This window comes from Xylocopa sonorina, chromosome 1 (assembly GCF_050948175.1).
Source record: "Xylocopa sonorina isolate GNS202 chromosome 1, iyXylSono1_principal, whole genome shotgun sequence".
NCBI lineage: Eukaryota > Metazoa > Arthropoda > Insecta > Hymenoptera > Apidae > Xylocopa > Xylocopa sonorina.
The window spans coordinates 2599928-2626824 of record NC_135193.1 but is presented as its reverse complement, the minus strand read 5'-3'; the positions used below and the strand labels follow the sequence as shown (position 1 = coordinate 2626824).

The window sequence follows — 26897 nt, the reverse complement described above, 5'->3', positions numbered from 1 at the left end:
ATATTCCATATACGAATATTTAGAAACAGTGCTGAAATTTACTTCAAATACTGTGTTCATTTCCGTATATCGAGACTAAAATATTTATTCAAATTCTGTGAACGTGGAACAACTGTTTGAAATGAGCAAATAAATGGATCGAAAATCTGGAAAAGTTAAAGTGGCACTTCAAGTTTCGTTACTACGAGAACCACCTGTGAAGAATATAAAAAAATCACAAGTACAAAGAAAAATTTTACTACATTTGTTTTCATTGTATTCGCTACTTTTTGTCGCATAATTTCATCTTTTATAATAAGAATTACAAGATTCTAAACAACTGTTCCACTTCAAATCATCGAATCCGGCACTGTTCGAAAATTAATTGAAGCTTCGTATCGTGTTGAGGCCCTAGAACATGTTGAAATCGATCCGTGAAGCGTATCCATTATATGATGCCAAAAAAAAAAAATGAAAATAACTTCGGAAAACCGAGTGCAGATATTCGTTAAAGATTAATCGAGAACAAAGCGCTTTTTCGCGAAGCAGTTCTTCGAGTTTCTTCATCCAAGAGACTGAAAGCGATTGATCACAGTGTACTCATATATACATATACATAATATACATATATATCGCGTGATTCATTAAAATTAGGAAGGGCAGCTTGCAAAATTGTAGCATGGTTTTGATTGAGGTGTAACTGTACCTCTTACGTGAACCATCTTGGGCAGTTCTGGCGGAGTAAATGTGGGGGGAGGATGGTGGTCGTCTGTAACAAACCACTACACATGTTAGCTACCCTAACTAATTACCTAAGGCCTAGTTTCTACACTATCGCTACCACTGGCCATTCCTATGCTTGCCTTTCAATTAATTAAACCGGAGATCCGTTACAGCGTTCAATTACCAACGAATTTTCATTCGTTAGTGGCGAACACACAATCCCAACTAATATTAATATCACTTGATTATTGCAACAAATTTATGCGCTTACAGTGGACTTCGAATACAGTGGACTTCAAAAGAAAATGAAATACAGTCCTAATTCTAAGTATACGACGACTGGAACGGGTCTTGTTCTAATTAAGATATCTACTATTTAGATATTATTGCGTATCAATATGTATATATATACACATACGTATATATATGCATATACTATTTGTAAATCTACTGTTTTGAGTAGAGCGGCTCGTGGCAACGCGGACGAGTCCGGAAGTGAAGAGCATACGTCATTGGGCGCCACATTAGAGTAAAAGAAAAAGAGATAATTTAGTGCGAATGGTAAATCTCCCCCGCGTTGTACAAACGTAGCCTAAAATAAATAGTAAAGTATTTACACGTTCTCATAAAGGTACAGGCAGTATATTCGGTTCATGCGAAAATTCACAGAGGCAAAGAACGTACAAGCTACTTGTCGGTTCCCGCGAAACGGAAACGCGAGGGTACCATTCCGTCGTCAGCGGCGTCTTTGCCTCCGGTGTGCTACATACTCTATCGTACGTACGCATGCAGTGACGATTCCTTACGCTGTGAATATTTACTCGATATTGTGTGAGTGCAACCTTTAAACAGACACGTGGAAAACTCATGCGACAGATCAGGAAGTTTTAGAGAGACAGAGAGAGAGAGAGAGAGAGAGAGAGAGAGAGAAAGAGAGAGAGTGTTCGAAATATTTATTTTTCGTGGGGTACTACCATGTCAAAGCAAAGTTACGAGGGCGGGTGGGGGGCGGGGGGTTCGTTGTAGTGCAGAACTAGTGTGAAACTCGTCGTTTTGCAAAACTATAGTCCACGAGTCGAATTTCAGCTCTTTATCTTGCGAGCACTTTTTCATTTGCGATTGGCATCGTCAAGCTCTCGACGGGGAGCTTAACGGAGCGGGGAACGGAGAGGCGTGGCGCGTGTCAATTGGCCACTTTAAACATTTATTTCCATCATCGGTGTGCACAGTTTGATATCGTGCTATCTCTTCCCGACTTTTTAACCGTGTAACACTTGCCACCCATACGAGACAGGGATACGTGACGCGTGTTTCAATTGTCTCGTGATAAAGGAAAATCCTTTGTCCTTCGATTTCAATTCATTTTGCTAATTTTTAAACCTTTCATTCGTTAATTACCACGAATGAACGATTCTTGACTGAAGAACATCGAGTTCGTTATAAATTTTGAATACGTGTCGCTAGTTATTTTAATTTTGCGAAAGTATAAATTGCCAGAGTTATCGACGATACGGGCACCGAAGATGGTAGTTTCTCTGTTGTCAAATTTGTTTTCTCGGAAGGGTAAGAGAGGATCTTCCTTTCTAAAATTATTCACATTAAACACGACGAAAAAGAAAGGGGGGTAAAGTGAACAGATCGGAGAAACGACAATTACGATTACAATGTACAAAAGTTGAGGGTACCGGTGTAAGAACACGACTAAAGCATTTCTTCAAAGATATTAAACCAAGTACAACCTACTGGTTATAATCTATGCCGTATTAATACAGAATCTCGTGGTAATGTAATAACGTATGCATACAATATGTACATAAATACTGTATCGTGAGGTATTTATACACCCGCTCTACGTTTGACTTACTTGCATACGTGAAGTCTTCACCTAAGTAGAGGTAGAGGACGAAGAGAAGAAAGTACGAACAGATAGACACATAGAAAGTTAGTTAAAGATATCTCTCTTGATGCTCCGGCGTACGGAACTCGCGGGCAACGGATGTGTGATACTGTCGGGTAGGGGGTTCGATGTGCGTTCGCGCGCATTTATGCGTATGCTTCACGGCAAATGATACATAGAGATAAATACATACATAGATGCACGCGCGGGCAATTAACAGAAAATTACAGTTGTGTGAGAATGATCGCAATGAGGCTCGGGTGAGAGCGGTGCGAATGAGACTGCTGGTTCAATTCCTTACCTTCCTTCTACTTTTCTACCCCTCTGTTTTCTTTTCTCTTCTCTTTTTTTTTTGTTTTTTCTTTACTACACGCGCGCATCGTCCACGCTCTCGCTCGCGTAGTTACCAGACACGCGAACGATTCGAACAATCACACAGACATATTTGCGATCTCTCGTTTCCATCGTGTATCGTTTTAATAAAGCTACGATCGAGTCTGATCGATCACCGTGAAATCGTGAAAATAATAGCAGCTATCAAGCGACTCTAGAGATCATCGATCAAAGCGTCTAAATGGCGAAAATGTAATTTGAATTTTTATTGCGAATTGTTCCTCTCGTGAGAATAAAAAAGACTGAACGTGGGGAGGATTCTGCTTCTTCGCGGTCCTTTCTTTTCTTTCGAAAATTCTCAATGCCGATTCGCGTCCGAAATTGTGAAACAATTTAAACGAGTAATTGAGACGGAAAAAGAAAAAGAATCACGGAAACATGTGGTTTTTTTCTTCTTACATAATAGTTTGCAATAACTCGAAGCACATAAGTACTGCACAATCAATGTAACGTGTGTGATGATTCGATATTGGCAACGATGTTGAAAACACTTAAGGAGTTAAAGCGAGTAACAAGATATCGAGAAACGACTTCTCCCAGTTATAGTTATATCGACTCTGCCACAAGACGAGTAAAGAACCACGCAATAAACACTAACTCTAATGTATGCTAAACGAAAAAAAAAAGAAAGACACGTTTAATAGATATAGTCAGATAATGAACATCAATGCAAGATTAAATTGGAAGTAGTCGAAAATTCAAGGCAACCACATCTCGCGAGTTTTGAATTGGTTAACTTTGATAATTTACTCACAACAATAACCATCGAAAAAACACTCACATACCTCCAGAAAACTACATTTAAAACGACATCGATAGAAATATGTAAATAGTAATTTCAGTTGCAGAAAAAAAAAGAAAGAACAGAAGTAAAAAAAAAACAGAAAATAAAACACATCACATCAATACGAGTCCAAAACGCTAATAGTGTTTCTACTTTGAAATCAATTGTTATCAATGTAGACGAAATTACATGGATTAGCACAACGAATACGTCTACGTGTACGTATATATATATATTCTAATCTTGAACAGAACATTTAAAGTACGTCGTGTGTACGAACGATTAGAAAGAATTATCGACCAAACGTTGTGCTGTGCTTCGAACGTAAAGCGTTTAAACAAGGATCCACTTGTTTCTCGTTAAAAGCTTTGCTCGATTAAATTTTCCTTCTCAAGTAAATCGCAACTGGCCGACGATTGTACATTTTCTGCTCTAACTGATGCATTATGTAACACGTACGTATATATAAGAATAAACAATTCAACGAAAACGTATTGAATTCCAAATTTTCTGAACTGATCAAACTGCGTTAACGAATTAATACACCTTAAATGAACAATGAAAGGAGGACTTTCGCGCGTCTGACCTTTAAATCAATTATCTATCGAGCCGCATTCATTGCATACGTGGATCAATTGGTATTTCGTCTCGAAATTTAAGAAATACAGATTCGAAGTTGTCGATTGATTTAAAAGTCGTGTGAAACCAATAAACAATTATTTTTTTTTAAATAAACTTCGACTATAGTAATACCTTCGTATGTTACTTAGTATGGGGAGAGGCTAAGATTAGATTAAAAAATGGAAAATAAAACGAAATATGAGAAGAAAACAAAAAAGAGAAGGAATGACACGTGGAAGACAATCTACATTCGGGGGATACATACTTGCTCTTCCAACCATTTGAACAGCTCGCACGCCTTTCCGGAATGTGGCCACTACCCGAAGGGAGGAGAACCAGAGCTGTTAGTTGTTATACCAAAATAACGTGAACCTAAATGCGGGGTGTTGGGGGTGGGTGGTGAATAGGGTGTTAGGGGGTTGGTGTGGTAACAGGTAGAGGGCTATTTACGTGTAGTGACCGGATGTCTCGATCGATATATCACGTTGTGTCGCGGGCACGTTAAAGGTTCCAAGGGAATGCACGGTGTACGGTGCAAACACATGTGACAATCGATGGAGAAGTAGATGGTAAACACTACTGATCGTTACTCTGAAACACTTTCGGTTGTTACGTGGAGAGGAACAGGGCACAGAAAGATGCACAGTCGGGTTAAATACATATGCGGCCTGTATCGTACGTATTAACGTAATGGTCGATGGCACGTGTTCAGTCGGGCGTCGTTCTCACTTTCGACTCGAACACACGTTAATCGGAATGTCGACGTTATTGTTGTGATGTCAGGGTGATGATATCAAATATGCGCAACATGTGAGAGAGGGCAATGAGGTATTTTTAAATCGGTCTATTCGATAAACCCTGGGCATCGATCATCATCGTCGATTTAAATTTAGATTGCGAAGCCGCTTAACACCGGTGGCATTCACTTTTAAGTGGTGTGCACTTTTGACATGTCGAGAGGCACGAGTTGGTCACCAGTTTCGGCACTTCGAATTGGTTCTTCCTTCGCACACACATGCACACACGTCCACGCGAGCCCACCTAGGTGCGCGTCGCTTGACGATATCCATTTTTTGTCGAACGGTCGGGAAAAGAGAAAAATTACAGTTTCGCACAGTCGAAATAACGAAACTCTCCACGCCACTTCGAGTGTAATAGGTCAATGTTATTCCCTCCATTGAAGTGTCCGTCGAAATATAAGCCTGATGCCGTGGTAGTTCCCGATAGTAATACTCGAACGATTATTAACTTCCCTACGTACCATTATAATTCTATACTCTCCTCTATGCAAATCGTTATTCTATCTTCTATAAAATATAGACACACATAAAGTAAATAAGCGTAACTGTTGTCCTTTCTAATGTTATCTATCAATTTCTCAGTATCGTATCGTTAGCCTTAAAAAATATGGATAATGGGCAAAGCGCGAGTATAAATAAACATTCCTCTACATGTTCAAGATTGCATGTGTACAGTATAACTAAAATTAGTTAAATAATAATGAAAAACAGATATACCCGTTTGTAATGCATGCAGAAGTAACTGTATTCGATAACGATACATCGGCTCGAGACACAAAAATCTTTTAATTAACTATTAGTCCGAACAAAGAACACTAAGAAACAAAAATCTAGAGAAATTATATTAAGTGAGACAAAAATGTGTATATAAGTTCCTCGTAAGATATTTATTACGGAAAACCTTTAGGTATTTTCTACTTTTAAAAAGAAGATAGATTTTCGACTAGAAAATTTGAAAAAGTTTCAAGCATGTGTATGCAACACTATTACGCAATCTTATGTCATACTGGAATACGAAGCGATAGCTTTTAAAAATGATAAAGAATAACATCGAGTAAATTCGTGATTAATTATAGAAACTCTGACGTCTGATCAGCCCGTAAATCAAATTAATCCGTAAAACGTTAGGTTCACCGTCGTCCTTAAAATAGGAAAATAGAAAAAGTTCCGGGTAATCGTGTCCGTGGGGTAAATAACGAAAATTGTATCGTGTAAGCACACCGAACAACGGTTAAAAAACGATAATCACTGGCAAGCCTGAAACGAGCAAATGTTTGAATCAGTGATACGTAACAGCTAGGAACGTGTAGACACAGAGATATACCATATACGAGTTGATAGAACGTGCTTAGCAAAAATTAGCGTATCTGCGGAAGCGGTTTTATCGTGACAACTGAGAAGCCATAATCGTAATTAACGCAATTCTGTATATATGTACGACGTGTAACGATCTTCATCCAGCTTGAATTTTGACGCTGCTGATTTGGTTGAAAATGATGATGGCCAAATTTCAGCTCTAGCAAAAGCCCAGCAAGGAACAATATGAATTGAACGACGTCAAAGTACAAAATGTCTCGAACGCAGGTACCGTGGAGTAAGTGCACGTGACGGTGATTTATTAAACATCGAAGTTGCATCACTTACGCCATCTTACCTGGTTTCAAACGTATTGTAAAATTCACCTGAACTCTGCTTGAGTCAACCGTCTTCTCGTTAAGAAACAATACTCATAAATACGTCCCGTGTGGGGTGAAAGTATTCATCCCCTAAGAGTACACGAATAATAAGAACTGCATTTTCTACATTATTAATCATACCCACACACCATGCCATTCAGCGAACCGAAATGTAAAACATTTTCAACTTAGATGGATGTTGGATCCTTGCAACGACCAAAGTTGAACATCGTTACCACAATACGTAATACCACGATACATTGTTACAATCGCAATACTAATACCAATGCAAATTGCAAAAACGATATAACGTTACATTTAATTATTGAATACAATTAATGATATAGAAATCACAGTCCTCTTTAAATTTCACATTCCGGCTGCACGAATACTTTCACCCACCACTATACAGGCACAGTTCCGTCCCCCTATTCCTCAGTTCCTTTTGACTCAAACAGAGAGAATTTGTCAGAATAATATGGTTGCTCTCTTTTCATTATGGGTTGCCCCGCAAACACTTTCGAGACTGCGATTTTCTCTACGATTATTCTGACGAAATTCGTACACACAACTCGACCAAACGATGTAGGTCGATGTAGATCGAAGGTACAAAGACGCGTACCGTCGAGATAACTGCTGTAGGCAGTGTTTCCTTTCACCATGCCGGTCTGCAACATCATCATCCCCACATCTGTAAAAATCGAGCGATCGGCCTGGACAAATGTTTGTCAGTAATCGCGCGGGGATATTCTGATTGAAATGACTGGAAAATGGTTATGGGAACTCCGCCGTTTATGGGGACTGAGCTGGACACCTGAGATAATGAAGTGTAGATACATGATTAACTTAGGTGTACCGGGTGTTCCACAGATTGCACATTTCTACGAATAAAATAAAGGGTTACGCGAGCCATGTACTTAATTGTTCAATGAAAATTGGGACATTTTAGCATAGAATGTGCTGGTAAATATGTGAAACACCCCGGATACGCTTATACTTATGATTCAGAGATTCATACACGCGAATTCGTTTGCATTTTTAACTCCGAGCAGAATTTCAAGGAAACAATCGCAAGCAAAATTCCCGAAACATTAAAAATCGTAATCCGTTGCTCGTTCGAGTTACAATTTCGTCCACGTATGAATCTGAAGACAACGCGCGATATATTTGTAATGTTATTTACAAATTCGATGAGAATCACAATTGTGTTATTATCCCTATGTAGCCAGGATAAAGGACGCTAAAAATAAAGGGCAGAAAAGTAAAATACAAAGCTCATCAAGTGTATTAGTTACCTCCGATGTATCCTTAGCCATCCTCAAATTCTCTTGGAACTCTATATCGTTAAACATAAAATATTTGTGCATAAAAAACCCGATAACGGAAGATATTCGCGAGAAACGTTGATTGCCCAGGGTTTAAGATTATCGCGATGGACGTTGGATATTGTACAGATCGTATCGAGTCGGATGATCTGAGAATGAAACGAATGGATGAGTGAGTGATGATGAAGTCGTGTGGCAAATTGTGAACGAGTTCACTGGCGAATTAGCTCCTCAACAGGATCCCTGATTCTAAGGATACGCGACGATTGTCCACGAGGTTCCACACGAGGTGGTTCTAAGCCACCGCGAAGGTACCCATCCAGAGAGTGAAACAGCGGTACATTATTTCCAGATGTCGGAGCAGAAGCGCAGAAGACGCGCGATCGATTGACAACGAACCGAGCCTACCGGCCGGTAGAGTTTCTACACCAATGACGACAGCTGGCACATTGAAAGTTCTCACACGACCGAGAATAGAGTTGGGTAAGTAGCTGGTAAAATAGTGAGCTCGTAGAACCGGATGTACAAAGAGAGCAAAAGAGATAAATAGAGATAGACAGACAGACAGATAGACAAATAGAGACAGATAGAAAGAAAAAAAAAGAGTAAGAGAGAGAGAGAGAGAGAGACAGAGAGAGAGAAAGAGAAAAAAAAGAGAACGGGGCAGCGGGGGTTGACGAAGGGGTTAAATTAAAGGGTCGTTGAGAGAGAAATAGAGAGCGAGTGAGTTTCGTACGAAGCTGTCGTATCATTAAGGCATAAAAGTATTCGAATAGGAAACTAATCATGCATGCAAGGCGAGCGAGAAGGGCACACGCTAGAGTGCAGGCTAATTTCCTCGATTGGCCAGGTGGACATGCGCCAACTGACAGAACTATAAAGGGTTACAAATCACGTGTGTGTGTGTCAGCGGTATTTCATTTTTCACGTCGCCGCTAACCAAGTGGCGGAAACGCGGCTGGGATCGGCAACGATCCGACGGGGTCTGTCTTTCGATCTTCGTTCGCGAAATCGTGCCAACGAGAATCTGTTAAAACTTCAGCTCGGTCGGCCCGACAAACTAGCGGCGAAGTTCGCCGACGGGACCGTGAAAAACGAATTAATACCGAACTGCAGTATCGCAATCGCGTTGAAAAGTGTCACTGAAACGAGGATTAAAGGTGCAATCATCTCATCGTCATTTCCATCCTTATAATAATCATCCACCACCGCCTCGGCGTGTATATGCAAGATAATGGATAAAAACTCGAAGACGTATGTACACATAATTTAAGACACAAAAAATATAGAAGTATGCAAAGAGGCGTTTTGGTATACGTAGACAAAAAGTAAACGAGAAGAAAGCGGAGAAATTAATCGAACAAGATCGAGAAATGAAAAGATCAAACTTGGTTTTTCAGTCCATACAGATCAAGAATCAGTGCGGATACAAAGTGGAGAAGAGAAAGTATCAGAAACGAACAGAAAAAGGGCGGAAGAAACAGGGGGGTTGGGGTTGGGGGCGCGAAAGAGGGGTGGGGATAAAAAAATGAACGAACAGGTCAAGATAGATAGTCATAAACGAGATGGTAAAGATTAAGCGAGCGAGTGTGAGATGTTACCTAAGTCCCGGCCCCAGGAGCGCTGCTGCTGCCCCACTAGATCATATATCACAAGAGGATGGTCACAACCATGTCACTTTGTTAATTGTCGCGGTAATTATTGCTACGGCTTTCAGTGGTAGAAGGACTCAGAGAAAAAGAAATAGGAGAGGATCAGGGTATTATGGAGAGAAAGAGAGAGAATAAGAGAAAAAGAGAGAGAGAGAGAGAGAGAGCTTCCTGTATGATTCGTCCGATCTTATACGTTAATCTATAGATATAAAGTCGTTAATCGTTTGCGAGTCACACGGATTCTTCAGCTTCGATCGGAACAGCTAATATCGAACGGCGTGTGAGTCGCAGTATTTCTCAGAGATACATTTAGCGCGCTCTATATACAGAGGGATGTAACGTTAATTAATAAATAAGTATAAAGTGAGCTCCGACAGAACGGAGCCCGATTAATAAGAAATTAGATAGCTGAGAATCCGACGAGAATTAAAAGATGTTAGTAAGGGCTGTCGCTAGACTAAAAAGACTTACAATTTTTGCACTTGCACTTCTTGATCAGAGTTTCGTCTTTAATATCCTCGTGGCATGCTTTGCAATAGAACCACGCCCTGGAACAATTCAGAAAATGTTTTTAGCGATCGATCGTTCGCAATTGCTCTTATAGAAAGTGGTTAACAGGAAACGATATTCATTTTAACTTTTCGCTGTACCCATTTACAGTATGTCGGACAACTCACCGTTTCACTTCGTCGGCAGATTGAGCAATGAAGAATCCCTGAGTATTTGCAACGATCTTGGCACCACGTGGATTAATTGAAATCTTGCTGTCACCGCCTCCTTCGCCCTTTATCTCGATTGCCAGCAGCAACAGCTTCAACTTCGTGAAGCATAACCTAAGACAAAGTTACATATAATATTCCGCTCTACGGCGCACTTAAACGTTATAATGAACAGTATCGAAGTAACTTTTACTCACGAATACGAAACATTTACACATAAAATAGTGGTCGAAGAACAGGAGTGTGTAAATGAGTGCTATGACGAACGAAGCGAAGCATTTTTTCTTTTTATAGCAAATGAAATTTTCCAGCGTCAGACTCGGAATTTGAAACGCAAACGAATGCATAAATATACATGATTATTCGAGAAGTAACTGAAATTCTATAAAATAGTCGGAAAGTATAAAGAAAAAAAGAACATGATGCGTGAATCGTATGACTTGTAAATTTTGTGGAGAAACGTTGCTTATGGCAATTCGAACTGTAAATGATTCGAGATGGTCTGATTCGATGTACATGTATATACATGAAGTTACAAAAACAGTAATTACTTATGTCAGGATAAGTGTCGGTGCGATATACTGGTATATATGTACATATTCTCTTCTGTCCTGTTTCGTCATGAGTTTCTAATCACCACACGTTCTCATTAAAAACTCAATTCAAGTTTGCTCTTTGCCTCCCGCATTCAGGCGTTTAGAAACTTTTGACAAGTTAGTAAAAGTTTCACACATATAGTATAGAATGTTAGTTATAGCGTGAATAAACACCCACAGCATTACAGAGCGTTTCGAATGCCAGTGCCTCGCTTCGAATCGATACACAATTTTGATCGTTCATCGTTTCATTACTCTTACTTTTCGAAATAAAAGCGTTACATTCATCGTACCGCACGCTCTGTTCTGCTACCTCGGTAAGAAACGAAACATCAAAGGAGGCATGCAAAGCGGACATTCGAATAAACGGCAATTTACGTCGGAACGAACGAAACCATTGCTGTCTAGCAATTGAAGTCATGCGGGGACGGAAGAAAATCTGGTGCTCTCTAGTCTAATACCATTGAATTCTACTCTAATCGAGAATTCGAGAGAGAGAGAGAGAGAGAGAGAGAGAGAGAGAGAGAGACCGAGAAACTCTAAATGCTCTCGTTGCTTTAAAGCGCAACGCGTCTAGAGATACTGCGGGCCGTATAGATCCGAGATGCCTGATGCCCCGATTGCAGGAAAGGGCTCGCATTTAAATCGGTCGTCGTACGTGTCTCTCGTACACGTAAATAAAATAATGACGAGAAACCAGACGTGTGCAATAACTGGCAGATACGCTTACGACGGAACCAATAACCCTAGAAACGCTAATAGCGGTGCTGAATAAAATAACGGATGTACAAAGTTGGTGCAGCCTTGCTAGTCAAGGCGAGAAAAATTGCGTCGATCTAATTTATTGCCAAGGCAATCTGAATGCTACTACTAGCTGGTAAACATCCTGAATGGCGGCTCGACTCTACATTGACGTTGTCGCACAATGTAACAAATTTACTATCTATGTTACTATCGCAATTTTTAGTTTTCAACACAAACTGTTATTCCGTATGTGTATTCTACCAAGCTAATATTTCTAATTGTCAACGTACGCCTTACTTATCTTACACATTTTACGATTTATTAACTTAATTACTTGGTTAAGTTAATAAAAGTTCTTGGGAATACTTGAACAATGATTATGTACAAAGTGGATTCGTAAAATACAAAGCCGCTGTATTTTAATTGAAACTTGATAATCGCAAGGTGCGCGCAATAAACACGGTGCAGAAAATTAGGTAAAAGGGTACGTAACTGCAACAAAGTTGAAGAACCAATGTCTGTAGAGACTGTATAAAAACGGTGAATAATTGATACTGACGAACCACGCGTAATACTTTAATTGCATTATCTCCAATTTATCAAAACCGAATAAATTTAATTAGCGGCTAAATCGAGTTTCAAAGTGAAATGAAAATTGTAATGCATATGTACATGTTACTCGTGTCAAAGCTGCTGTGAGCAAAGAATATGTTAAGTTGCATTCGTGTAACACGAACAATATTTCTATTATATTCCCTTAAAATAATTTATACTTATTGCGTGTGCGTTTATACTATTAAAGACATCATTATTTACATACAATTATTAATAATTATATAATTTTTGTTGTATTGTTCGATCGACTTGGCACAGTCGTTGAAGGTATTTCACGTATAGGAATCAGGTGGAACGTATAAAGAAAATAAGTATTAAACAGACGTTCTCGAAGGGAATCATTGTTCTTTGTCCCGCCATTCCGCGACATTAATTATCGACGTTTCTATATAGAGAGAGTTTAGTAGAATATATAGAATTTGTAGAATACATTAAACGTGAATTGACCTACTTGGAACGTAAAACTGCGAACTCGTTCAGGAAGTTTTCTATAATCCGTGTGAATGTATTAGAATCGAAATTGGATGTACGTAGTTGATATAAAGTATAGAGCAGCAGGCATGCGTGTACAACGAACGTGTTTTGTTAAGAGACGAATTAGAACGCTACAGTTAAGAACACACACCACGAGTGGAATAAAAACGGAAAGAAAACTCTTTTCCGTGTACATCCTAGAAAAAAGAAAAAAAAAATTAATTCTCAAAATATCAATTATGTGTAGTAAGTAAAAATAGATCCACGCCTTGCGCATATTAATGACGTATCACTTTCTCATCATACGTCGTTATCAAGTATCGTACGAAGCTGTAAAAAAACGTCACTAGAAAAAACCAAATACCAGTGTTGCAGAAGGTGCGCAGATTTCGTCGAATGTAATGTTTCTCAAACGTTAAGTGAATATCGCTTCATGAAATTTTAATATCAGTAAAATGTCCAATTTTTGCAAATTTTAGAAGAAAAAAATATATATCTTTAACAGCACACGAAACGGGCATCCAATTTGTTAATTGATATTCTATTTAATAGTTTATCCCCTTGAAATGTAAAGATTACTCCATCGAAAAGATTATTCCGGATTGTTACGCTTAATTGCGAAACACGTACAATGGTGAGTGAAAATCGTTGCGAAATCTGCACCGTTCTGGCGTTACTACTTCTACACGCAATATAAAAGTATAGGTGCAAAAAACTCTCCGAACAAATTGGTTGCGAAACCAAGAGGGAGAAAGAGAAAAGAGAGATAGAGCCAGTTAAAAAAAAAAGAAAAGTCAACAAACGTCACTAGTAAAATGAATTGGCCGAACGTGTGTAAAATTCCAAAGATACATGAAAAAATACCAAAATACCATACAAAACAAAAACTACGCTAAGGAAAAAAGAAAAACGATTCCGATAGAATGACAAACGTTTAAAAGGATGAAAAAACCGAGGTGAGGGTGGCAAATTGTAATCGCGTATGTATATATATATGTATGTATATACACTGTCCACATTGGGATATATCAGAGTTACATTAAAAAATAGTGCGAGATCAACAATATAAACAGGCAAAGAATGAAACAGAATCTCGCACTGTGGTGTTTCATCTGGAGTTATCTCTGTGTGTACGTGTGTATGGGGGGTGTAACGTCGTGTGTCACCACGCGATGGCTACGTGTTACGTGTGACTGTATCGTTTATATGGGTGGTGTTGTTGGTGGATATTGAAAAAAGTTTGCGATCAACGTGTGACAACCAATGACAGCGAGAACTTACTCGCTGGCTTGGGGGAATGACATCCCGGTAAAGGACGGGGAGAGGGTTTCCGTGTACATCTCGCAGCCCGTGCCCTGCAGGTAATCATTCTGCCACGCTTGAGTATCCGGCGACTGAAACACCAACCAATCAAGCCCCATATCATCAGAACTTTCGGAATCTACTAGATACTGGCTGAACCTGACACGAGGAGAGACGCTGACGCTCGCGGTCTGCATCTCGTCGTGCAGGCAAACAAGGCAGAATACATTCGTTTCCCACGATTATATACCCCACGGCGTACCGAGTCATCAATACCATTTTTTTTCTTTTTCTTTATTTTTCTCTAGCTCAGAGTATAAATACGATTCGCAAAGACACGTTCGAGTTACTATTAGTTTTCTGGAAAAAAATCTTCATTAACAATAATTACAATAATATTCTACAAACTCTATCTACAGTTTGTATGATCGCTGTCAACCTAATCGATCGTATTCATTTCGTCCCCTTTCTCTCGAGTGACGGCTAAGAAAACGCTGAAACGTTCGCTTGGTCCCCTTCCTCGCAGGATAAGAATCGTATCACTTCGATTCGAATGAATTAATAATCGTGCAACGATATATTGCTAATAGAGCGCTACCCTTCGCAGCTCGCGATGAATAGAGCGGCACGATATGCGTGTATACGTACTTGAATTGTATCCTTACGATCATTGCTGAAATGCATTTGACAGTACCCTCGTAAGTTACAACCTAACCAAACTAATCGTGGTAACTAACTGCAAGACGGTGGGTATCTGTCGCTCGTGATAGGCCAAGGTTCGATGAAACCATTAATCTTAACGACGAAGAGCGTTCGTTCACCGACACGAGGCGTTACAAACTCTGCGTTATGCCTCTATACCTTCGATTCACTTTCAAGAGTGAGCGACCCAAAAGACTAACAAGATTCCGGTGGCACCTACTAACTATTGTTCCTAATGCTTACCTATCATCCAGTTTCCGTTAATGCTCGTTGTTATGGGAATTTTTTTATTATACGTACGACAAATAATTTTTAATCGATACCGTGGAAAACTGGATCGACCGATTCTTCTATCGATCTGAATTACAAAATCTACTCTCAACTCCATTTTGGTGATTACAATTCTTTTGGATATGAAAAACTATATTCTATCAACTTAATTGATGTTTTTATCAGTTGCTACTATATTTTTTAGCCAAATTTAATGAATGTTATCGTATCCACGTAATCCACGGTATCTGCTGGAGTTTGTACCGTATACGTAAAACTTACAGAAAAAAAAAGTAAAAATACAGAAACGTTACTGAAGCGATTAGGGGTGGCTTACATCGATTAGGTGTAGAGCACAGATACAGTACTGTACAATATACAGTTAATACTTTCATGTAGTATAGACATAGATATAGATGTAGATATAAATATAATCCATATAATGTATATAGCGGAGTGGAGCGTAGTGAAAAGACACAGGCGAGGCGAAGCTTCATCCATTTTTTTTTTTCCCTTCCTGATTCAAGAGACTACGGACTCGTTCCGAGTGATTCCGACGTCGTTAACGTGGACGTAAAAAGAGTGCGAAATAGTCGGCCAAATCCGTATTGTTCCAAGTCGGAAATTGCTGCGGTCAGAATTCTCCAACGAAATATACGTCACTTTCGAAAATGGTCTCTTTAGCGATGTAATTCCGCATTGTACGTTTGTTGAAATAAATACTACGCGAGATGTATTTACAAAATGGAGGAATGTTTAGAATTACCAATGTTCTTTACGGTATCTCCGATTCTAGCAATGGTTGCATCGTCACCAACAAATGCTTGCATCAAACTACGCTCGATTGTTTCGACAAAAAGCTTGGATCAGACAAAAATTACTATTCGCATTAGTCTAAGAAAAGGCAACGCGTACATCTTTCCGATAGAATATTGTCATAGACACACACTGTTTCAGAATCGTAACCAGAAGAGCGAGTACAAATAAAAACTACGCAAATATACGTTTGAAGATGCAAAAGGACGAAAAAAGATCTCCAAGCGACTTCGTTTATAAAGTAACTCAAGAAGTCATAAGAATACCTACACCACGTTCCAACAATATGTAACAGTACGATAGATTCACCAAATAATTTTCGACTCCAAGCTGAGAATAATTTGCGTCGAGGGAAGTAATTTAATCTCGTCACGCGACTGGTGGTCTGTTAATCGGAGTACAACCCAAGCTGACAAGGCAAACATCGTAATTAGTAAACGGTTAATAGCATACGGGAGAATAATGCGTAACGAATGAACAGAAACGAACGGAATCATTGATCTCGTCTCTTGAATCAGATGCGAAGGTATCTTGTTGGATGTTGGATTGGTCATGGACCGACTTACTCTGTGGCTTTGGCAAAGGGCATTCCAATGAAGGTAGGGCTCAGTGTTTCGGTGTACATCTCCATTCCGGTTCCACGAAGGTAGTCATTCTGCCAAGCCTGTATATCGGGTGACTGGTACCAATCAACCAACCATTTCTAAATTACACACGCTCCTATGCATGTACGGATTCGCGCGTTTGTTCACAGTGACACAACGGTATTAAAGGATCAAAACGAATAGTCGCGTCGTATAGAGCCAATAAACAGTAAACGTAACGTTCGAGCGTCGAACATGCTCGACGTTCTCCGAATTCAAGATGACGAATTTCGAAATGAAAGAGCGAAAGTACGTTTCGTTCGCGACGGAGCTTTTTTTTCGGACCGCGTCCTACGAGAAAAGGAAACGAGTCGCACGCGATCGCTGTGAACAGTTAAATCGTGAAAAAACCTAAGGAACCTTGTTCACACATGCATAGACGAAAAAAGTTGGCAGGCTTTCCCTGCCAGTCGTCTGTAGAACGACATTTTACTGACCGTCTTGAAGGAACGCATGGCGAAAAGATTGGCCATCATCGTGCTGAAACCTGGCGCTAGACAGGACTGTGCGATGAAGCCCAGCTTCAACTCGGCCAGGCAGATCACGTCATCGCCCTGTTTCCAGTCCCATGATGGAATGTTTAATAAGTAGGCCTGCGACCAAAAAAAAAAAGTGTTGGTTCGACTCGAAGGTTTCGAAGATAATCGAATGAGTGTCGATACCTTGTTGTGATATTGCATTAATTGAATGATAACGCGAATGTCATCCGAATAGTTCTTGATAGAGATGACACGCATGATGTTTGCCGCGTCTTCCGCATCCGGATCTTGACAGTACTTGTTCGCCAATACCAAGCACGCGTCTGCCTCGTGGACCTAAAAATGATCGAGATGCTTTATCGCAGACATTCGTTTCGGCGCACGATGATTCATGAAAGAGAAGTATGTCATTTGGACGGGACAATGGTCGAAAAGCGACTGCGAAATAAAAATTGCTGTTCAGCGAATGTCAAACAAAACTAGTCGTAACGAAAGGAAATGTAGCGGAAAAACTTAGTCCGTTTGATTAAATTTATCCGAGCGATTGTACAATTTCCACGTGTCGCTTCAAACGTCTGACGGGAGCGATCAGACAAACGTTTAATCGCAAACTAATTGCGAACGTAATAACCGCTATAAGTCGTAAATACGTGGTAAACACGTGGTCGTTGATTTACGTGAAATGTATGCGACGAAGATGAGGGGAGGGAAAGCAAACGAACATGGAAAAATTGATACATCGAACGTGGGTACACTATCATCTAACTACGCCTCAAAATTTCTTTGCAAGCGTTACGAATTAATTCTTTAATATGCATCGTAAATACGAATAAAGAACATTCTTTTAAGTTTAACATTTTTTTACTTATATCACTTCAACTTGTACTGTTCACTAATAATAATATGTAAAGACGTATTTCCGATGCACTTTTCAAACGATAATAAGGTAGGAAGCAAACTTCTACAACATTCCTTAAATACGTATCAGTTAAACGACAAGTCGTTAAAACTCACGATACCAAAGTACTGTCAACATGCTCGTCTATTTAAACCAGACTGAAAATTAAACGGACACAGAAAAATACTGTACAAGTAGCCAAGCATATCGTTCTGCCCCCTTTCAATGCAGAATCTCTATAATACTTAAAAGAGAATCATGACTCGCTGTCGCAGTGTAAACTAAATGTCTAACAGAAATGAATATCCTTAGGAATATAATTATTTATTTAAACTCCATTCACAAGCACGTACCCACCTGGATCGACAGCAGACATGGGTTCTATCCAGTAGGTGTGAACAACCGTCGAGAGATTCTGTTCACAGAACTCGATGCACCAGAACGAGGTGCATGTTTAATTACGCGGGTCGGAGGAAGCGAAGGCTATCGTACACGAGAATACAGCGTTTATCGAGAATACCCTCGGCGAGCAAATCCAAATCTCATTGCCGAACTTCTATCGAGGAATCGAACTCCATCGCACTGGCTTGGTTATAACGTACGAACATTGAACAGCGTTTACTTTCGCTTAAGACTCTCGTCGTGAACGTCGCTAAAGAGTAATCGTGTGTCTGTCCGATGGAGAGTTGAGTTGAACGAGCTATTACACGTCGACGGAACATGGAAGCAGATGACAGCATAGAAAGCGCGTCAAAGGTCACGAAACATCGTCAATATGCACAGTGGGAAACATACAGGCAACAATCATTTTGGAACAACAACATTTGTCCTTTTGCACAACGGTAGTTTTCGAACGACTACTGATCGCATGGAGCAGCAACCATGACGCTCTAGTACTTTTGGTGGTCGGCAATATATGCGAAAGTGGCGCTAGTAACTTATGCTAGTTGCACCAACCATTTCTGTCGCGAATAGAAGTTAAATGAACGTATAGTTTACGATTGGGTGCACTTTGATGCACCGCTTAATTTACGAGGAGCGGTTCGAGGTGATCGAAGAGTGGATTTTTATGTGATCGACAATGATGAAAATCAAGTCAACCGATGTATATGAAAATACTATGAAGATAAATAGATAAGATTTGATTAGAGTCTGTCAGAGAAGCCTGGATGAATTGTGAGAAAGAAATGATTAGACCAAAGTAGAAGTACCGCGCCATGGAAGCTGCTGCCATTCAAACGAAGGAATACAATTCGATGGTCCTGTGGATGTTGAGCACAGAAATGTATGTACATTTAACCAATTTAACTGGAAACAACTGAACACACTTCTGAGGTAAATGAAAATACGCAAAGATTGTTCCTTTAATTGAAAATTGTTTCACCAACAATTCGAAATGTTGTAGTTGGCAGTAAAATGAATTATTGCATTATCATATCGTCTACTCGTTCTCTGACAGTATTTATTAAGACAAGTTCAATGGTCGTTAATGCGATCCAGTTACTAAATACACTGAACGCTTCTAAAGCGAACTACGAATCCCTCGAGTAATTAAACTCATCGATACCTACATATACGCGCATTTATATTTCCTTGTAAAGCCAAATAATAGCTCGGAGCACGGCTAGACAGCTTTATAGTCTTTAAATACGAGAGTTCACATTAGCCCTTAGAGGTACAAGTTCCAATAGCGAACAGTTTATGTCGTAATAAAAATTATAATTAATCTAACGGCTAACGACTTAATCTGATAAACCAGTGAAGCAAGAGTGTTTCGAAAGATTGGATCAATCTTTTAACGACGCAACGTAGCGGTTCGCGTACAACATTCTTCGATCATTAGACGACAAAGATATTGTCGTCAATTTGGAAAAAATATTATAACTGAAAGAAAAATGTAAATATTCGTAATGATTATCGTTTAGAAACGATAAATGTACACTGTGATACTATTGCAACTTCCCATGTACACCACGTTACATCATATGATGTAAGAAGACGCCTGGCTGCGCTTATGCAATAACCGACACGGAACTTGCCTTAACAAATTCGAATTCGCGTTGAGCAACATCCCGAGGAACAATTTTGCAGCATTCTCGTATGTCCAGAAATAATTCTAGGGGTTCAAAGACAAACTGTACGCGCGCACATGTACGTGTACGCGGTGGCAGCCGCCAAACAATACACAAGGTTTGGTACAAGTCAGAGTGTAATTATTGTAGGTTTATCTTGCGTGTTGAGAAGAGAAACAAGATTCGGGGTGGTTTTATTTGATTTGTGGAATAGATATCGGACTCACCTTGACCCGTTGCAGATCAATAGGATTCATGATGGTCCCCTGAAAGAACTCCACGGTGGTGAAGTGCCGTTTGAATAGTCCCTCCAGCTCGAGGTCTGGTGGTTTCCTAAATGGCGCGAGCCCGACAAAACGATACGTTTCTTTTCATAAATAACATTCACCTCATATATCGGGGACCGCCTTTTAGCGAGATAGATCGCTCAGAGTAGACCGCCGGTGACGGGCGGGGGATTCGATTATTATAACGTAAATGGTAAGGTAAATGTAATAATGCTGTGGTGTTTTAAACGGACCTTCGAGGAACGGCAAGCGTCTAAGTTTGAAAAAGCATTCTATGTATCCCGTGTGTTACTTTCGTTAGATAGAGCATGTCAGATTTTCCTCGGAAGTCGAAATGTACACGATATATATATAATGTAATAATAGATCTAAGTAAGTCTCTACTGCACGCTGATTCGGCTCCATAACTCATTACAGCATACCATGCAGTCGCAGGCAGTTGCTTTCTACGTTTAAGTTTATACATTATATATGTATATATAGCCGCGTACATATACATATATATATCTGCACGTATGCGTGTACTGTATACATACAGCAAACACATATACAAGGTGATATTTTTTTTAAATTACTAAGTGCGATTATCTGCGAAACTTCTATATCATACGATAAAAATGACTGTTTCACAGACGATGTTCAATAGTTGGTTAATATCGACTAGATGTTATATACTTTTCTTAACATCTCCCACAGTTACCATTTTCGTAACGTAGGTACGAGATCGGTTTAATCAATTCGTGAGAAGAAAAGTGGTTGTTCGACTGAAGAGAAACGTAAAGTAAGATTGTTACCGTCAAGAAAATGGCAATGTATATGTGTACACTAACACAGAAACAGAAACGATCGATCAGCAAATAGCATGGTAGGCAAATCGTGTTCGATCAAGAACATTTCCGTTTCGTGATATGCATGTGTTCAACGCTACTATTACTTGTTAATCCGAACGTTTGATTACGCTTCCGATTTCCACATAATACCTAAGTAGCTCGTCAATTTTGCGAATAGAACAACGAACGACCGTACAATTTGTAAAATAAAGTAGAGCAAGTAGAAGTGGAGAAGAGAAGACGTGATATATGTAGACAGATAGAGGAACTGGATGAGAAAAGTAGGAGGAAATGCAAGAGAGAAAGGAAAAGGTACGAGGAGTCAGACGAGTTATAGAACTATATATAACTGTGTAACCCAATCATAAACATGAACGCATATGTCTTATATACAATTTCACATTATGAGTTGGATATGTATAACGTATATACATATATAGTACGATTACGTACATCTATATTGTTTAATTGATGTAAAATTGAATTATTTCCAGGTTCAAATATAAGTATAAGGCTCAAATATATATTCGTATGTATGTAAAACCGCGCAAAAACCTAAAATGCTACAAGGAAATAAGAAGCACGAGCGGCCACGCAAAGGATAGATTGGTAACGGGTTTGGTGAAGGTATCGTGTGATGGTTGTTTTAGGGTTCGGGATACCTTGACGCGCTCCAGGTCGACAGCATTCATCATAGTGCCCTGAAAAAACTCCACGGTCGTGTAATGCCTCTTCAGGAGACCCTCCAATTCGAGATCTGGCTCTTTCCTGGAAACACAGATCACCCCTTACGACAAGGACGATCAGACCTCGGGTTCGAACAGTTGAAACTGTGTATCAGTACATCCGATGCCTTTGGGGCTTTCTCCTATTCTCTGTATTTCAGTATTTCCTGTCCGTTGATCATCAAACCATTAGCTTCCGTATCAAGTATTAAATTAATATTCGCATTGACCGAGATGACAAAATTCTGTTCTGAAAATCGAAAACGATAGAAACAAAAAAAACAAAAATAAAAAAGAAGAAGAAGAAGAAAAAGAAAGAAACGAAATAGAGAAAAGGCTAAGTCGACAGGGTCTGATCGCCTTTCGTCGTACAACCGCAAAACAAGATAATATAATTGGGAAACCTACACAAGTCCCGAGCCTACAATTACACCAGCCGTTCTAACGTAATAGTAGACATAATTATTCTGTCATCATTCTCATGGAAACCATTGATATCGCATGACATTATTCAATGAGTGTGAATTATCGACTACAGTAGCAGACTTACTTAATTTTATATTGAGTAATGATTAGCGCATGTAACACACCATCATACTTAAGGTAATCGAATCTGGAATTATTATTATAAATTTAATTATAATAACGGTTGAATTTCAATTGGTATCGTACAAGATCGATCTCTCGTGTTGATGTTCATATCCGACAAGTAGCAGAGGAACAGTGGTCAGGAACAGTGTCAAAGACATCCTGTATAATCTCGCAATGAGCAGTGTATTACACATACGTATGGGAACATGGGAGGTACGCATATTTAACAGGTCGGTTACGCATGGGCTGATTATACAGAGATTCATTGACCGTTTGAGACCAAATGAGGAGAAAGATGCACGGGGTCTGATTAGGCAGATATAGTAGTAACGAATCGGGCAATCATACCTATGCAAGAAGACAACCTCCACGTCGACGTCCTCGCGGTCCTCGTGCAAGAAGTCCTTGAGGAAGTGCGAGACAGATTCGTAGGTGATGTGGCCACACACGACAATATGTCTGCCAACACAACGAATGAATTAGGCTCCGTTTCCGTTAAAGTGAGCACAGTCGTTTCAGATAAAAGAAGAAAAAAAAAAAAGAAAATAGAAGATGAAAAAAAAACAGAAAAAAAAGACAAGCAACTACCATGTACACGCTCTATATAATATACATACATATGTATCAACCGACTAACGATTTCGTTACGTTTTTCCCTCTCCGATTGCCAGCCAGCCGCTTTCACTGTTCCTATTTGTTTTCTCGCTTTTCTTTCTTTGAAGGCATTCCTCTCTCGCGAGAGAATACACTTGTCGCGTTGCGGCCACGCCGCTTAAGGGCGTGCGAGTGCGGTCAAATGAGTTTGCATAAAAGCGACGCAGCAGAGTGAGAAGAGAAAAAAAAAAAATAAAAATAATAAACATCGTTCGGAACATTCTCATTTTTTTTCTATACCAGTTTAGTCTGCTGCCACAGTAACGATTTGAAATGTTTATTGGTCGATCGGTCGGATAAAATTTCGAATAAAATTAGTCCTCGCGAACGCTTGTAAACGATTATTTGACAATAATTGTAAAGAAACATCCAGGAGAAAAACACGATTCGCATTTAACTATCTTATATAAATATATATGTATAACAAGGTTACATATGTAACGTAGATGTAAAATGAGTAAATAGAGCTAATTTAATGGACTAAACTTACCGGATCTCCGATAGGAATTGGAGTGAGTCGTTTTAGTCGACTAATGCGATCGAATAACTATGCACACGAACTCGCACGGGCGAGCACGCGTGCACACACACACAACATACGTGGTAAATCATCTGTGCTAGACATACATTGTACAGAAAGTAGGTAAACATGACAAAAATTGGATGAAATACGTAAGAGTGCAGGCTCGTTGACGTTCGATCCTTGCAATCAAATATACAAGCACAAGACTCTTCTCTATTCGTGTTAAGTCTACGTGCGGTGTGGATTAATAATCACATACTCTTGCTATTACATATAGAATTCATACAAGTACTGCCTAAAGTGACAAAGGTGTTATTGCGTCGAATAATCAAAACTTCCACCATAATAATTCCATGCCCAATCGTTTCTACCTGATGGCATCTAATGTGGGCCTCATCGTGAACTCAGCAGGCACAGGCTGTTTCCCGTATACTTTAATCGTATACTTTTCTCTTTCTTTCGAAAGAAAAAAAGAAAAAAAGTTGTACGCGAATCTCGCGTGCCACTGAATCCAACATGGGCCGTAACGTATGATATCGATATTAGGCCTTATAGATGTGGTTATCTTTAATCTACTGTACAAGGCTGACGCTTTGTTATGTGAATGTCAAGACGTGAGTGTCGTGTGTAAATGAAATAAGTTATGGAGTAGATTGTATGTTTGCCTAGAATGAAGAGTCACGTGTCGTTCGAGTCCTATATTGCCCATGTAGAGAGAACAGAAACCGAAAAAGTGGAAAAATGGAAAAAAATGCTCGTACGATTCGAACATTGTTCATCTTAAGTATTCGTCGATCGATATATATATATCTATACATATATATAGACGATACGAAACCCGAAAACACACGTAGGAGTACGTGTCGTATTGAGCTTAGTGCACTTGTCTACATTTCCCCGCGGATCCGATGCAACTGAAAAATCACCGGAAAATTCATGCCTGTCCCAAAAGCTATGTTAGAACGAAATTTATCCGTGGTATATTACCGTTGATGATAAATCACACATATGAATGATAATTGGCAAGGATGCACATACAGTGAATACATTCGACGAGTGACACCTTACTATTGTCACTAAGACGTTGAATTCGGTGTATCGAGCATTACGTGCAACGGTTAACAGTAACGTCATAAATTATTGTCTCTATGTGCGTATAAGATCAAAATGATTATGAATTATACAGAGTGAGTTAGTGAAACGACAACGGAGGTACGTCTTCCTCGATTCTCAAATGGTAAAGTGCATTGTTCCCTCAACTTTACTGTTTTTAGCATAAAGACTTACGTAGAAAGGCATTCATTGATAACTTCGGTTATTAAATTACGGCTCACTCTGTACACTCGTATGCGTAATCGTGTACAAGTATTTAATTAATAGAATTGAAGGAGCTAATACCTGTGGTGTTGGATTTATTGTTGTCTTACAAGAAGCATAACAACGCTAACGCAAATTATAAATGATGTTCAATTTAAGAAGAACGCAATAATGTATGACTATACAAATCTTCCCTAGTCTAAAGATTCGATTGTTGGCCCATTAAAACTATCCCTTCGTAAAACCTGAATAGCGCGTGACACATGATTAGCAGTATACAAGATATATATATATATATGCGTACACATACAGCTTTATATACTTGTATCGATGTACAAGTATATAAAGTGTATACAGGATGAGTCATATAAATTGTTACGCGATGTTTACTCGAAAACTGTCCAAAATATAATTCCATTTTGTTATATTACTCTTTACCGAAATATTCTACGTTTGGTATTTTACTTTTTATCTTTCGAAATAAATAGTTATCCCTCTAAAAGCAAACAACGATATTTTTTAGAGCAACATAAACAAAGAAAACAAGTCGTTTCTCATGATTCACTTTTTCTCTTAAAATACTAATCTTAAAAAATTATAATATAGAAATATAGAAACATTGCGATTATTTGAAGGTGAAATAATGTTATTTAGTTTATAATGTCTTATAATAAACTATGTTTGTAACAGCCGTTAGCAGTAGTGAAACAATTTATGGAAACACGTTGAATTATGGTTCGATTTTGTTTCTATATGGTAGACTAGACATCGCGCGTTCATCGTGGTTCAAAGGTGGTTTAATAATCCACGAGAAAGTAATTTGTAACAATTCACATGGTCCATCCTGCGAGCTTACAATCCAAGGCGAAATTTCACTTTTCCACAGTCCTTTCTCCAAGATTTACACGTAAAAACAATAATTAATGCTGTCTAAAACACCAAGGTTATTACACTTAAGTATTGCAACATTAGGTCATATAGAGACATATGACCTAAATATTTGTTGGGAATGCTGGGTACATGCTGGGCATTGACCCTATGCACTCAGAGAGAAATACAGCTCGAACGTTCATTCTGTATTCTTTATGCCACGTCCACGTAATATGATTGTGCGAGTGATGAATTTTTCACGTTAATCATCGCGACAATTTCGAATTTCCATCATACATTGTAGAATACGCTTAATGTTACGAACGGCAATTTGTAACATATCATGGCGTCCAGGTAACAATATTCTACTACTAAGTTATTCGGAACAATTGATATTCCACTTGTCACATGTGTTAGCTAAGAATTATCACTGTGTCGGCTAAATGAAATTCGAAAAACGAGGAATTGCGAATAATTGCTGACGAGAGTGCGGCGTTCAGACGCGATTAAAAGTGGAAATCAGTTAATGACAGTTCGATGACACTATTCCTCGTTGTTCGTCGATATTTGAGGAAACTAGTGCGATAAAGCCGTATTTGTCCCAAGTGCGGTCAATTAAACAAAACAAGCTAACACCAGTTACTAGGTATGGTGACTTTGTGATGGTAATTGGACTAGCTGATTGACTGAAAGTATCGGTGGACAGGTCCGGGGAGCTTTGTTATCGAGGATTATGGAAGCACGGTTGCATTAACGCTGATTGACAACTAATACGAAAAGAGCAGGTATTGAACTGCAATTCTGTGATTCTAACACTGTTTCTAAATATTCTACCCGCAACCTTAGAGCAAGAACAACCAATACGAATAAATCAGCAATATATTCTTTAAATACCTAATATCCCAATACTCGATAGAGA

At 39.1% G+C, this 26897-nt stretch overlaps 1 protein-coding gene across 32 annotated transcripts in view; it reads right to left on the bottom strand.

The window, feature by feature from the left end:
* Slo (calcium-activated potassium channel slo) overlaps positions 1 to 26897 on the bottom strand; it is a 73028-nt gene that overhangs the window by 8723 nt on the left and 37408 nt on the right. For 7 of the 32 annotated variants that reach the window (XM_076897063.1, XM_076897228.1, XM_076897236.1 and 4 more), the window contains exons 7-16: positions 22963 to 23073; positions 20409 to 20514; positions 17395 to 17547; positions 17170 to 17325; positions 16655 to 16767; positions 10528 to 10683; positions 10322 to 10398; positions 4663 to 4713; positions 2567 to 2587; positions 686 to 748 (exon numbers count right to left, since the gene is read on the bottom strand). In XM_076897063.1, coding sequence (XP_076753178.1) covers positions 686 to 748; positions 2567 to 2587; positions 4663 to 4713; positions 10322 to 10398; positions 10528 to 10683; positions 16655 to 16767; positions 17170 to 17325; positions 17395 to 17547; positions 20409 to 20514; positions 22963 to 23073 — 1007 coding nt within the window. Of the gene's footprint in view, positions 1 to 685; positions 749 to 2566; positions 2588 to 4662; positions 4714 to 7495; positions 7565 to 10321; positions 10399 to 10527; positions 10684 to 14279; positions 14393 to 16654; positions 16768 to 17169; positions 17326 to 17394; positions 17548 to 20408; positions 20515 to 21960; positions 22067 to 22962; positions 23074 to 26897 lie in introns of all 32 variants that reach the window. The other 25 variants (XM_076897084.1, XM_076897093.1, XM_076897287.1 and 22 more) reach the window with 11 other exon arrangements.